Source organism: Sturnira hondurensis, unplaced genomic scaffold (assembly GCF_014824575.4).
Source record: "Sturnira hondurensis isolate 20B ecotype Veracruz unplaced genomic scaffold, ASM1482457v3 Scaffold0003801, whole genome shotgun sequence".
In the NCBI taxonomy this organism is placed as follows: Eukaryota; Metazoa; Chordata; class Mammalia; order Chiroptera; family Phyllostomidae; genus Sturnira; species Sturnira hondurensis.
Genome location: NW_028076432.1, coordinates 9,004,192 through 9,019,116, shown reverse-complemented (window position 1 = coordinate 9,019,116; position 14,925 = coordinate 9,004,192). Strand labels below are relative to the sequence as shown.

The window sequence follows — 14,925 nt, the reverse complement described above, 5'->3', positions numbered from 1 at the left end:
AATCTATGGTATATTTTAATATTACTTTTAATATTTTATTGATTATGCTATTACAGTGGTCCTGGTTTTCCCCCATTGCCCCCCTCTACCGTGCACTCCTTATTCCCTTAGACAATACCCCAATCTTTGTTCATGTCCATGAGTCATGTGTCTAAGTTCTTTGGCTACTGTACGTTACATCCTCATGGCTATTCTGTAACTACCTATTTTTACTTCTTAATCCTTTCACATCTTACCCACTCTCCCATAGCCCCCCCTTCCATCTCTTTATCTTTAACTTTTGCCATTTTAATTACATGTCTTAGAGTGGCCCTCTTTGCATCCATCTTGTTCGGGACTCTCTGTGGTTCCTGAACCTGCATGTCTATTTCCTTCACCAGATTGGGGAAGTTTTCTTTCATTGTTTTTTCAAATAATTTTCTAATTTCTTGCTCTATCTTTTCTCTTTCTGACACCCCTATGAAGTGAACATTGGATTGCTTAAAGCTGTCCCACAGGCTGCTTACACTATCCTCGTTTTTTCAGATTCTTTCCTCTGATTGGTTGGTTGTTGCTTCCTTATGTTCCAAAACATTGATTTGATACTCAGCTTCACGCAGTCTACTATTGTTTCCCTGTAAGTTGTTCTTTTTCTCAATTAGTGTAGCCTTCATTTCTGACTGGATCTTTTTTATGCTGTTAAAGTCCTCATTAACTTCCTTGAGCATCCTTATAATCAATGCTTTGAACTCTCCATCTGATGGATTGCTTATCTCCATTTCTTTTAGCTCTTTTTCTGGGGTTTTGATTTGTTCTTTCCTTTGGGCTATGTTTCTATGTCTCCTCATTTTGGCAGCCTCCCAGTGTTTGTTTCTGTGTATTAGGTAGAGCTTCTTTGACTCTGTGTCTTGGTACTGTGGCCTAATGTAGCAGGTGTCCTATAGGGTCCAGTGGCACAGCCTCCCTTATCAGCCAAGCTAAAGGCTCAAGGTGCACCCTTCATGTGGTCTGAGTACACCCTCCTCTTGTAGTTGAGCCTTGATTGCTGTTGGCAGATCAATGGGAGGGATTTATCCAGGCCAGACAGCTGCAAAGATTGGCTGTGACCACTTGCTATCAACCTTCACCTTCTGTAGAGGGTCAGCTATGCAGGGGAAGAATGGTGGTGCTCCGATGTGGTCTGTAGCTGTTCACTGGGAGCACTGGCCCTAGTGTTCCCCAGGTGGTGCAGGCCAAGATCAGCCCCTACCTGTGTTTTTCTTGAGGCCACCCTGCCTGAGTTAAAAGCAATTTGAGATGGCTGCTACTTGTGCTGGGCTTAGAGATTTCCAAGCAAACCCAAGCTGTGAGTCTAGTCTGCTAGTTCCAGGCCTGGGGCTCACTGAGGCCAGCTGATGCTTGTTTGAAGGAGGTTTGAAGCATGGGCCAAGCCCAGCCAATCATATGAAAATGAAGCTTGGGTGGGCCTTAAAGTGGGTAGGGCAGAGTCTGTAGGGATCTCCAAGGCAGGTCAAACAGTGTTAGCCATCTTAATAGAATCTTAGATATGGTACCAGTCTGCTGGCTCAGTGGGAATAGGGCCCAGAAAATGGACAATGGCCTCTGCTCATCTTGATGCCAGACACCGCAGTCTCCCCCTGCATGCCACTTACACCCGTCAATCTCTACCCTGGTGCTGGAGCCCAGAGGGAGTGAGTCTGTGTAGGTGAGTCCATGTGTGGGTTTTTTAAGAGGAACTGCTTGGGACTCCAGAATTTTCTTCCACCGACCCAACTTTTATAGACAGAAGCTGTGGGGACTTATCTTCCTGGCACTGGAACCCTCAACAGGGGGCCTGGTGTAGGGCTGAGACTCCTTGCTCCCAAGCTATCCCTCCCAAATTTTTAGCTACCACATGTTTATGTGGGACCTGCCCGTTCCCTGTCTGCACCCCTCCTACCAGTCTGAATGGATGTGGTTTCTTTAATTTCATAGTTACCAGGCTTTTATTCAACACAATTGCTGTCAGTTCTGAGTGATAGTTTTTTCTACTTTTAGTTGTAATTTTGTTGTTGTTGTGCAAAGAGGTGAGCCATGTCTATGTATGCCGCCATCTTTATACCAGGTACCAGAATCTTGTAGCTAAGTTAAAATAGTCTATTGATATTGCCAAATTTTCAGATACAATAGTCTACTGATACTTATGTTTATAGGACCCAAAAGAATACCTAAACAACAATACAGTCAAACAAGCAAAATATAACCAAAGACACTGAAATAGAAAACAGGCAGACAGGGTCCAGAAGAAAGAGGGGAGGGAATTTCAGGGGAAAAGGGGAAGGATTTACAGGAACTAGTATAAAAGACACATGGACAAAAACTAGGGGGGGTGGAAGTGGGAGGGAGGTGGGGAGCACTGGAGGGGTGAGCTGGGATGGGAGTAAAAGACAGAAATCTGTACTTGAACAATAACTAAAAATAAATAAATAAACAAACAAATAGTTTTTAAAAAGATTACATACCCTTTCTTTCCATGATACTATTTGGTTTTCTATTTCATTCAGTATTTCCGTTAATACAGAAAACAATCATATATACTAATTGTAGCCCAGTTTTTTGTTGTTGAGAAAAACCAAAGGTCAGAGAATCTAGATAACTTATCCAATATCATCTGATAAATGGCAATGGTCTTTAGACAAAAATTTGTTCTTTTTCTATTTTGACACCTGTGGTTTGCAGTAATGATGGGAAAAAATCAAGTGTACCAAGTCAAATGAAAAAAAGGAGATAGAAGAAACAGACATATTAATGGAGAAGGTGAACCTAGACAGTGCTCTCTCAAATTTAAAGAAATAGCAATGAATTACCAGTTATTAAAAGCTTTCAGGAGCAAAGATTCTTATTATGGCACTAGAGGTTTTGTCTGAAAACAAATGTAGAACATATGACATTCCACAGAATCTTTTCCATAAAAAAAAGAGGGAAGCTGTTATTTCATTGAGCTGTTGCCATGGTTACCGAAAACCCATGACTTTCTGCTAAAATGTGACTTTTTTTCTTCCCACTGTTTGCTTCCATGTGATGTGCTTTTCACCTGATGAGTGAATTCCCTGGCAAAATTTCCCTCATGTCTATCATCTAGAAAATTGTTTTTTCTTTTTATTTTGACCCATCATGACAGCGGTTCCCAATCTACCTTTTCTTTCATTGGCTAGCTTTTCTGCTGCCTGCATTACATTGAATCAAACCGTGTGGAGCATAGGTATCTGTTCTTTAATATTATTAAGAACCTCCCCATCTCCAAAAAATAATGAACCGTTTTAACTGATGACAAATATGCTTTTCCTTGAAAAGATTTTGACACTAAACAAAAAAAAAAATGAACATACAAAAAGATGTGAATTTTGAATACATGCTTTCTAATAACTAATATTAAGTACCTGATTTTTAATATTTTACTTAATAGAAAACCTTATTATTCAATATTATTAATCGCTTTAAATGACACTCAGATATGCTCGATCTTTTTTATTATGTGGTCCCTTCTTTTCAGGCACACACACACACATACACACACACACACATGCTGAGAGAGAACCATACAAAATGTCTTCTTCCAAACTGTAAATTTGCTGCTTATAATGGCATTTTTGTATCCTTAGCCTTAGGGATCTAATGTTATAAAGAAGTGCCATCTAAAATTCCAGAAATCCAGCCATGCATACTTTAATTTTTTTGTGATTTACATTTTTTAAAGATTTTATTTATTTATTTTTAGAGAGCCTGGAAGGGAAGAAGAAAGAGAGGGCAAGAAACATCAATGTGTTGTTGCCTCTCACGCCTCCCCCACCGGGGACCTGGCTTGCAACCCAGGCATGTGCCCTGACTGGGAATCAGATCAGCAAACCTTTGGTTTGCATCCAGCACTGAAATCACTGAGCTACACCTTCCAGGGCAGAATTTAATTTCTAATGTTTGTTAGCTTGGAGTTAATATTTCTATGAGTTTGAATGTTGTTCCTTTCAACACATATTTGTAAAGCCCATTCCATGTATATATCATGGTCCTAGCATCTGTGGATATAAAAATAGGTAAGAAATGGTCTGCACCTTGGAGTAGCTGTCAACCTGGTAGGCAAAGAGAGGTTTATAAACAATGACATGCGCTGAAGAGTTACAGATGTTATGGTACAGATCTGTGCAAAGGGTGATGACGATAACAAAGGGGTTAGGGTTAGTGCTACTTGAGTAATGGATGTGGAATATTTTTATTATAATATGAATGGAAAGGTCTACATCAGTACATCTGCCTCAGTTGTCTGTGCAATTAAATTTAAGAGAGTCAAAGTGACCAGAAGTAAAATTTTACACCCATAAATTAGTGGCTTATTTAATTCCTCCTGACTCTAACCGGCTCCTTGTAAATAGGAAACAATATGGTTGGCTTGAAATAGTATTGGAGTCAGAGGCACTGGGTTTTAGCCTTCAGCTATGTGACCTTGGACAAATCATCTTAGCTTCTGGGGCCTCTCTATCTTCCTCTATAAAATGTGGACGCAATACTAGATGCTATTGAAGGGTCTCACAGTCTCAGAGTTCTCAAATCCTATGAATCTCTAAAATTCTATTTTTGTGTCAAGTAAAAAAAATAACTAAAATCAAGGGGAAAATATAGGCTTTGTGTCAAAGGGGCTATCTAGCTGATTTGGAAGGTATTAATGAGTATGGAAACTTTGTGATTTCATCTCACAGAAAATAGTTCAGTTCCTGACTTAACTGTTCAGTGCAGGCAAAAACCTTTAACCAAGTGGTGTGTTTACTACAGAACCTGCGTTTATAAAGTGGAAGAGGTACCAAAACAATCTAATATTCATTAAAGCAGTGGTTCTCAGTGCTGTCTGCACATTAGAGTTGCATGGGAAGGTTTTGAAATGCAGATGTCTAGACTTCACAGTGGACCAACTGAATATGATTTTCTGGTAGACGTTAGATGGGAGCCCATGTGATTGTTTGGGGGTTTTTCTTTTGTTTTCTAAAGCTCCCTAAATACTTTAGATGCTGAGAACTACCAAATTAAATCAATATAAACAATTTACCTTAATTTCTAAAAGGCTATAACAAGAGAGGTTGCGTGAAGGAATGGAAACAGCCAACTAAAGGTGGGTCTTCGCTGTCACTTCATGCAGTGACACCACATATAGTAAGTTAATATGGATGCTCATTCATCTCACCTTTCTTATTCAAACTATTGTTTACGTGGTTTTTGTCGATGGCCTTTGTCCACCCTTTTTCCTAATTTCCTTTTTAACACCAGTTACTAAATAGCAGTTTAAATACAGAACTACACTGAAACAAATGTTATAACAATTTAGTCCAGTACTTATCTATTAAATTCAATAAGTTTTATATAGAAATGAAATTGGCCACAATCACAAAGGAACAGAAGAAACAATTTTCCACTAAAAGTTAATGAATGATTCAAAATAATTATAAATATAATTCGGGTGTCACCAAGTAGCATACATCCCATGTAATTAAATATCAATTAGTATCTATCTGTTAGGGTTCAGTGTGGATGTTATAACTTTTTTGATAATTTAGATAATCCTGGGTCAAGTGAAGCTGTACAGTTAAGGAAAGCAGTATAGTTTCCTTGAGTGAAATCACTCAAAATCCCACATCCAAGCTTAACAGTATTTTAAGCAGTATAACCGAGGTTGTGAGAGTTAGATGAGAGTTGTCTACTAATAGATTAAGGCAGGAGGCTCTGAAGTCCTATTGGAATAGATTTTTTCCAAGCATCTTTGAATAGCCTTTCCTGTACAAATTCATTCATTAATCTTGGTGAATAGCTGACATTAGTGACACCAGGATTATACAGCAACCATTTTTCAATGAGCTCCAATAGGCCCCATTTGGAAGGTATGAGAACTTAGTTTGTTGGGTTGGGGGATGGGGGAGGCAAAGGGGTCAGATGGGAAGTCATCCACATTCCAAAACTTCAGAATGTGAAGTACAAAGATGAGATCCTTCCCGTCCTGTTTAAATAGTGGGCTTAGTTCCATAAAGCACTGCTATAATACAAATGTTTGGAATACAAACAGAAAAACATTCCTTCTATCTTATGGTTTAAAATGATAAATAATTAAAAACATATTTCTTTGGTTACCTTTTGTCCCTAATCCATAATGAAAAAGTTAGAATAGGAGAACTATAAATTGAATTTTAGAGTAGTAATTCTTTATCGTGTACCTCTAAAGTATGCATGTTTTACGGGGAAAAGAGCTAATTTCTTATGCAGCTTAAGGACAAAAGTGAGACAGAATGGCCATATCTTTTGGCTGAAGACATCCAGCAGTCATGTCCTTGGAAATAGTTTTGGGTGATCATGAAACCAATCTATCAGATAATAAATCTTGTCTCTACTACTAACTAGCTCAGTGATCTTGTACAAGTTACTTACTATCTTTATATCTCAGTTATTTAATCTTTAAAATGGGAAGTATTAACTAATAAAACTATTAAATTATTTGATGCACAAAAACACTCGCAACAGGGTTTCACACATGCTAAATATTCAATAAATGTTAGCTATTTTCACTATTTATCTATTTGGGCCTCAGGGTTCTCAGGTATTTAAAACAAAAAAGATTTTATCTAAAGACTATTCCTCAAATTGTCCTGATGGTCATAATCACCAAAGACATCTAGTAAATAATGCTTCCCCAGGACCACCCACTAAAGGCTCTGATCAATGGGTCTGGGATTAGGCCAGGGATTTTTGCTTTTAATGTGTTCTCTGTATGAATTTCATTGTGATGAAAATTTCAGACACATTGACATAGATCATTTATTTATTTAATCATCTAAATATTTTATTCATCCATTTTTCAATAAATAATAAGCCTTTCCCATTTGAGGTCACCCTCCTAAGTGCTGGAGGGTACAGTGATGAACCAAATAATCTGCATATTAGAGTTTGGGAATTTAGTAGAAGATATCAGACAAATAAGCACAGAAATATCTATGTAACTATAATTGTGAAGTGTGCTCTATTAAAGGAAAAACGCAAGGTATGTTGAGAGTTTTAAATAGGGGTCCTTTTCTCCTCCTGGCAGAAGAGATAAGGAGGGAGGTTTACTCAGACCTGCCTGAAGAAGGGATTCCTAAATTTCCTTTATGCCCTGATACTTTGTGCTCAGCACACCTTACCTGCCAAGAGGAGAAGAAGGATGCTGGGCTGAGTAGATTGGGGTTTGTTGGGTTGCGACCTCCCATATACTCATCCGTGCAAATGTCACAGTTTTCAGCATCTCTCCAGTCCCAGTAAGGAATGGTGAAGTTCTCATCCCCTGTTAGCTCCTGGATTTCTCGTTCCCACAGCAACAAGAAGAGTCTGTGCCAAGGCAGGAAACCTGGGGCTTCATGAGCGAAATCAATGTCTCTCCAGATTTCTGACCCCCCAAGCAGTGTATCCCTTGACACATAATAGTGCATCCAGACAAAGAGGTCATAAATGTTGATGTCACTAAACATGGGTGTTGACCCATTATTCATTTGGCCGTAGGTGCCGGTTGGGATGACGTAGTCTGGGCTAGTAGTACGCTTTGCTAAAGTGAGGTAAGCAAGAAATTTGTTCTTCTCTGGAACATTCAAATCAAAGATGTTTCTTCTCACCAAAAGCCGCCTTTCTGTGCAGTTTGGTCCCCCAAAGCCAAACTTGCAATTTCCACAGTTGAATCCCATGAAGTTGCTAGAGCATTGGCAGGTCCTGTTATAAAAGACAGAGGGCCAGGACTCCCGGTCGTCTACCCCTGTGAAGGGGAATTGAGGCCCAAGTGGTGCACTGGACAGAACAACATCCTGACAGGAACCCCTGCCTGACAGCTGGCCACAGGGACTCCCATCACCCCTCCATGGTGGGCAGCATTGTTTCTCCATCAAGTCCTTGGAGGACACACAGGCTCGAGGGAAATGGCCATCGGAGGTCTGGGAACTCCACAGCAGGCAGTACAACACAGCCAGGAGCATCCTTCCTCTCCTCCTCACAAGATTAGAGCTGGGTCTAGTCTGTTTGAGCTGGGTAATCAAGCCACACACTTCTCTTCCAGCTACCCCTGCAGTGACTATCACATGTTCTGGCTAAGTCCCGTATAACACCACTCCCACTTCCAGCATCAAACACTCTCAGTCTTTATCTTAAGCTTTCATCTTCTGAAAACCACATGACTAACTTTTTGTTGGAGTTAGTATGTACCCCGCAAATAGGATAGGCCCTAGAAAGACTATTCACCATTAATAGTTTCTTATGCTTAGAATAATAATAAATAATATTATTAATAATAATGCCTGATCTATGTAAAACCCAGTTAATTGACTATGGAATTAATGATGATTTGGATTTGAAAATAAGAAGTAGTGTTAGAAATAGAGGTTCTCTTACTGTGAAAGCTCCGTAAGTGTTAGACATTGTGGGTATAACGTAGGTGTTCCTCGGAGACCATAAATAGGCCACAGGTTTTTCAGAGGTAAGCTTCGTTTAAAAAGGACCCTTTTCAGAGCCCAAAGATTATTTGTTATATCTGAATTATTACAGCTTATTTATTTTGTATAAAGTATCAGAGAGAAAAAATCATCCTGCTACTCTTCCCTGATTATCTTGATGCATTTGGCTGCTTGGCCGCTCTCTAAGTGCTCATTTCCTGACTATACCTAAGGAGAGGTCACTTTGAGAGGTAGGTGATCTGCCTTATTTAGGGGACTTTTACTAGTTAATATCCCAAAGGAAACTCCTCCTCTTTTCAATGCTGTGGCCATTGCCAAGTTTTCAATTTAATGAGTGACTGACTCAGGATTCTGTATTTATTCAACAAATATTTATTGATCATATAAATTCTTCCAGGAATTCTTTCTCTGTGTCTACAGTGACCTGGATAAATTAAAATGCATGAATAAAAACATAATTTTACCACTCACACTAATTTTCAAATGAGTTAGTACAAATAATAAATATATTTTTTAAATATATAAGATTTTTTAATTTGTGCTCATTTTCAAATGAGTAGTACAAATAATAAATATATAGGATTTTTAATCTTATAAAAATATATAAGATTCTTAATAAATATATAAGATTTTTCATCTCTTGAACAGGATCGTTGAAAGAATTGCACAGTTTTTTCTATAATAGTATTCAAATTTTATTTAGGGAGTACCTTGAATAAGACCTTGTATGGTGGGGATAAGTAAGGCAAATGAGAAAGGAGTCACCACTTCAGGCAGGAGACTCTATAGAGGAGGGAGCTGCATTTCATTCTCAGAGCATTGGAGTCAGACAGGCTCCCCACATGCTAGGAAATTAAACCTGGAACCAGTCCATGGAGGGGCTTAAAAGTGAAAAAGTTTGCACTAAGGCAAATGGAAGAATTAGAGGATGAGAGTAGTCAAATCAAAGTTGCTTCTCCTAGACTTCCTTATCCTGCTCCACACCCACACCTGGGAGGTCCCAGGAACTGGAAAGAGCAAGCATGGAAAGTGAAAGCTCTGAGGAAAGTGGCTGTGTCTGGGCTCTTGGCTGTGGGGTTCTAGGGAAGGTCATCACTATCCTGGTGACCCCAGAATGTCAGCCCATCTGCCCTCTCCCCTATCTGCTGAAGTTTATCTCACGAAAAATCGTCTAGGCTCCTTCATACTACTCTCTGGAGTCTCAAAGCAGCCCTTTGAGGTGGAAAGAGCAGTGTGTGGGTGAAGAGGAAGAGAAGTTTCCATGGAAATGCTGCCTCTGGCTGGGATCAGGAAATCATCACATGATCTCCACAAGGAGGCTTAATCTTTTTTCTTCCTCCTTTCAGAGCCACAAAGAGATTAAAACCGGGCTTCTAGTCCCTGGGGAGTCTTGATTCTGTATTACTTTTAACCACACGGGGCCTTTTGTAATTCTGTTCCATCTACTTGCAGACAGAATTCAGTTCTCATGTTCAATTTAATTAAGAATTTTATTTTCCACTTGCCCCTCTGCCTCAGTGAATAACTTAGAAAGCTTCCACTCACTCCACGGGGCCTCTGTGTCTACTCTCCCAAGTCTGCTTTTCTTATTCTTCAGAGCATGCTCAGAGGAATGGCTAAAATGTCGTTTGTCCTCTAATTTCTTTCATAGGGTTGAGTTCTTTAAATTAACAGACCTCATCATTATTCTCAAATATAGGGTACTAACTCCTCCGGCCCATCTGTATATCAATCAGTCTTACGGTCAATACAAACTTCTTAAGTATCAAACCTCATTTAGACTGGTTCCTCTCTGAACTCAAGGTGAACTCTAGGTGTCTCTAGTTTATAGAATTGGAGTATTCTATCTTTTCCTGGAAGGTTATTGTGTGAGTCAGCACCTCAGTTCATGAAATGCTTTGTTAGCCAGTACTAGGGGCTTAGTAAATATACTACAAAGATTTATTGAGCATCAATTTTCAGGCATGTGCTGAGAGATGCGGATGTCATGGTAAGCCCAAGTGAGAGTTTTCTACCCTCATGAGCCATGTTCATATCTGTTAAAATAATATTTTTATTTTAGTAATATTTAAATAATATTTATAACTATACATATGTTAGGCAATATTTTCCTGATTAAATGTCTTTTTAAGATGCTATAAAAGACAAACAGAGCTACTAGGGAATATGGTGGAAGGACCTATCTAGTCAAGAAAGGTTTTCTGGGATTCGTTTCATGTCAAGCGTTCGCTGAAGCCTTAGTAGAAGCCTGTTTAGTGAAGAGAACCGTGGCTGTGACAGCATTCCAGACAAAAGGGGTTTCATACGCAAAGTGAAGAAGAGGGCAGGGCATGTTCAGGGAACCAAAGGACATTTCGGGCGGTTATAACCCTCAAAGCTATGAAGATGTGATACAAGTATGGAGGTATGTATGTGGATGAGATCATAGTCCTTGAAGGCTTTATAGCAGAGTTTTGAAATAATCATGAGAGAATTAAAAAATTCCACTCACAGATGTAGGCGTGAGAGCAAGAGTAAATGTAAAAATAATGGTTAGAAATTAGTGGAATAATGCAGGCAAGAAATTGTGTGGTTTGACCCAGAATGATGATCCCTGAGGTACAAGTGATGAATTCAAGGGGAGGGAGAGGTGATGGGGAGAGAGAGTTGGAGTTGACATCTAGGTTTCCTGCGTGTGCCATTAACTAAAATGAGGAACAATGAAGGATAAAATATTTGTGGGAAGTGGAGTTAAGCATGTTCAATTTGAGAGTTTAAGCTATAGTCTAGCCATCGACAACTGTCCTCTCTTTTCTGATGTTTACACTGATCGTTCACACTGTCTGGGTTTCAATCTAGTCAGCCTTGCTCTTTCTCTCACTCCGACCATTTGTCTGCTCATTTATTTAACAATAGTTAAAACATTCTTCTCTGGTTTTGTTTTTAGCTCTCATCTCAATTTTAATAGCAGCTACAATTTACTGAGTGTAAGTGACATACTCAGTTCAGCTTGAATAGCTATTATGTTAAAATACAGTTTACAATGGGAATAGACAAATACACTCAAACAGAAAAAAGTAATTTCATGAATTAGCATGTACCCCTCATCAAAATTGAACAACTATTATCTTTCTACAGGCATTGTTTCTTCTGTCCCACCAAAATAAAAAGAAACAAATTTTTTAGTGTTTTTGAACAAACGTTGTATTTTCTCCATAAAGTCTCAGTATACATAGCTAACAATTAAAGACTTAAAAATATAACCACAATACCAGTTCATCTCAGACAAAAAGAACGATTCCTTAATGTCATCTTATTTTTAAGTCTATGCTTAATTTATTTTCATTGTCTTAAAAATGTTCTTTTTCAAGATCCAAGAGTCCATATATTGATTTTGTTTAGAGTTATTTCTTTTTCTTTCTTTTTAAGATTTTATTTATTTATCTTAAAAAGAGGGGAAGGGAAGGAGAGAGGGAGAGAAATATCAATGTATGGTTGCCTCTCACGTGTCCCTGCTGGGAACTGGCCTGCAACCCAGGCATGTGCCCTGACTGGGAATCGAACCGCAATCCTTTGCGTCACAGGCCCACACTCAATCCACTGAGCTACACCAGCCAGGGCTAGAGTTATTTCTTAAGTTTTTAAATATCCACATTTCTTTTTTTCTTCATTTTAAATGTAATTTATTTTTAGAAGAAATCAAATTTTGTCCTGTAGAATTTCTGCACTTCTCAGCTTGCCTAGTAGTATCCTTGTGGTATCACTTACCATGCATGTTTCTCTATCTTGTATTTTCTATCGTCTCATAGACAGAGAGAGGATTGACTTCAGGGTCAATTTTATTGTTTTAGTTAAGAACTATTTCACAGGTCTTGCTGTATACTACTTACTCAAAGACAGCAGAGAAATATATTCTATGGTTTCTGCACTAGTACTTTTTTTAAAATTAATCAGTGGTTTGAGTTGATGTCAGACTGTCATGTCTACTATATAGTGCTATGACAAAGTTTTACCTCATGGTTTTATTATTCACTAGTAATTGTTTCCTATATCCATTGTTTCATTAAAAATACAACAATAGTGAACTTTGTAATTTTACATACATTTATTAATTGTGATTCTTTTGTAAAGAATAACTTTTCATGGGAGTAAAAGACAGAAAACTGTACTTGGAACAACAATTAAATAAAAAAGAAAGAAAAAGAATAGCTTTTCCTCATCAACTATTTGGTTGCTCTCGCATACATTCTGTTCAAAAAGAAGGGTAAACACTTGATTCTTGACCTTTATCAATTTCATAATAGTGATTTAGTGCCCTAACAACCTCTAAACATAGCTGATGTATTCATTTTAATTATCATGTGATGACTTCTAGAGTTTAATGTATTTGGTGGGTTTGTTTTGAAAGTAAATATATATGTATATATATTCAATATTCAGCTAATTAGTACACATCAGCCAAGCTACATTATGATATGTTGGGTAATGATAATTATGATTGTGTTTATGTATATACATGTGTAGAGCTGGAAGGGAAAATATGGAGCTATCAACTCTCTACAGTTTAAGTTTAGACTTGTTCACTTATTCAATAAATATTGAGTACCCACTGTGCCCAAGATCCTACCCTAGATACCTGGGGGTTGCAAAGTGCTATAATTCTAAGACCTCAGCTGTCCCTGGACTCGATGCTCTGAAGTCAGACCTGAATTTTTATCCAAAGTCTGCCAGTTATTACTTCTTATGTCCCATGGGAATTAAAAAGGGGGAAGATAAGCATATGTTCAATAATTTAATTTTAAGTGCATAATTATGATTGTTCCATAATTTCATGTATCACTGCCTGAGTATTCTCCACCTTATGACATTCTTTGTAGTTTTACAAATTCTGACACACGTTAAATACTCAATAAATGTTAACTGCTATTATTAAAAACCACAAATTGGGTGCTCATGGTGTTCATTGCTATAGGATTCTCATTACTTCTAGACCTTCTGAACAGTGTTAAGAGCTAAGAAATAACTACTTTAGTAGCTAAAACTAGATATCATTATTATAAATTGACCCTTTCTTTTCTACCTGCCATTCTCACTTTCCCTTTTCTTCTAATTAAAATCTTATTCTCAGGGAAACTGAACATCTGCCATTGCACAGAGATGTCACACTTATTTAGGATTCTGAGCTTAGCACATGTTTTTTTTTTCCATACTAAGAATATTTTCTCCTTTTATTTGCTTGCATAATCTAGTCACACTGTAAAGATTTAGCTCAGATGTCACAGCCTCAAGAAACCCTTTGCTTTCTGCAGACTTCTAGTCTCTCATTGCAACCTGAGCTCACTTTTGCCATTGCAATCATCACAATACATTGCAATAATTTATTCATTTGTGTGATGCTCCCTTCAGACCAGTTCTCTGGGGTAAAAGTCCTGGTACAGTGCCTGGCACTCTAAGAATATCTTCATTAGCTGGAGAATGGATAGATTGCTGAATGGATAGATCTACCATTTTGTATTTTCCTTATTGTGTGAAATGTATTTTAAAGTTCTAAAATTTTAAACATGTAGAAAAAGATAAATAATACAATGCGTATCCATAAATCTATTATGCTGATTTAATAAATCACAACATTCTAGGCTACTGATAATTTTTTAACATCAGATAGTACCATTTTGGAGACAGGAAAGGCAGAGTTGGAGGAGGGAGGGAAAATTTATGAGTGAGACTAGCCCTTATTTTGAAAATGGTGTCTCAGGTGCTAAGTCAGGAGTGCAGAACCCAGCAATAAACTTGACATAGACCCATGAAAAGAGAATGACAAAAGAAAGGGACACATTTTACCTGCACTCTGACAGAAGCTCAGCTAGGAAAAGAAAGGGGACTAGTATTGACCTAGGATTTATTCAACAATCAATTCCATGCAACATTTTTTCATTGGAAATTTACATTGGGCTGGGCATTTTACATACAATTTTTTAAAATTTAATCCTCCAAACAAGACTACAAGGTATATATTATAATCCTTCTATAGTTAAGAAAACTGATGTTAATGATTAAGGTCAGATTATCATTAAATTGCAGAGGTAATATCTCTATAATTCCAAATCTCACAAATACTCTCTTGTGTTATCTTCTATGTTAATGTAATTTTACTCACTGCACTTTAATGTACTAATCCCACTTCTATATTTTCTATACCTCATACTTTGCTTGCACCATGGGTACTTAGCCGTATCTTTGATAAGGTTCTAAATATATAGATGAGTCTTAGCCATCCTTTGTTCTAGTTTGAAGGTGGTTTTTTGCAAGAGATTACCTCAACCATACATTAAATCTCCCCTCAAAATTGGTTCTTATAGACTATTGGCTGTTAAGAAAATTGTGCTTACCACAATGCTAAATGATTTGTATTTTCTTTCCTTCAGTGTAACTGACTGTAAATTGTCATGAATGCAGAGGGTATTAATCTTCAGTTGTCCATTTC

General features: G+C 37.8%; 1 protein-coding gene across 1 annotated transcript in view; it reads right to left on the bottom strand.

The window, feature by feature from the left end:
* TYR (tyrosinase) overlaps positions 1 to 8,083 on the bottom strand; it is a 77,989-nt gene extending 69,906 nt beyond the window's left edge. The window contains exon 1 of the mRNA XM_037042925.1: positions 7,170 to 8,083. Within this exon, the coding sequence (XP_036898820.1) occupies positions 7,170 to 7,988 (819 nt within the window). The 5' untranslated portion in view covers positions 7,989 to 8,083. The remainder of the gene's footprint in view (positions 1 to 7,169) is intronic.
* Between the last annotated feature and the right edge of the window lie 6,842 nt (positions 8,084 to 14,925).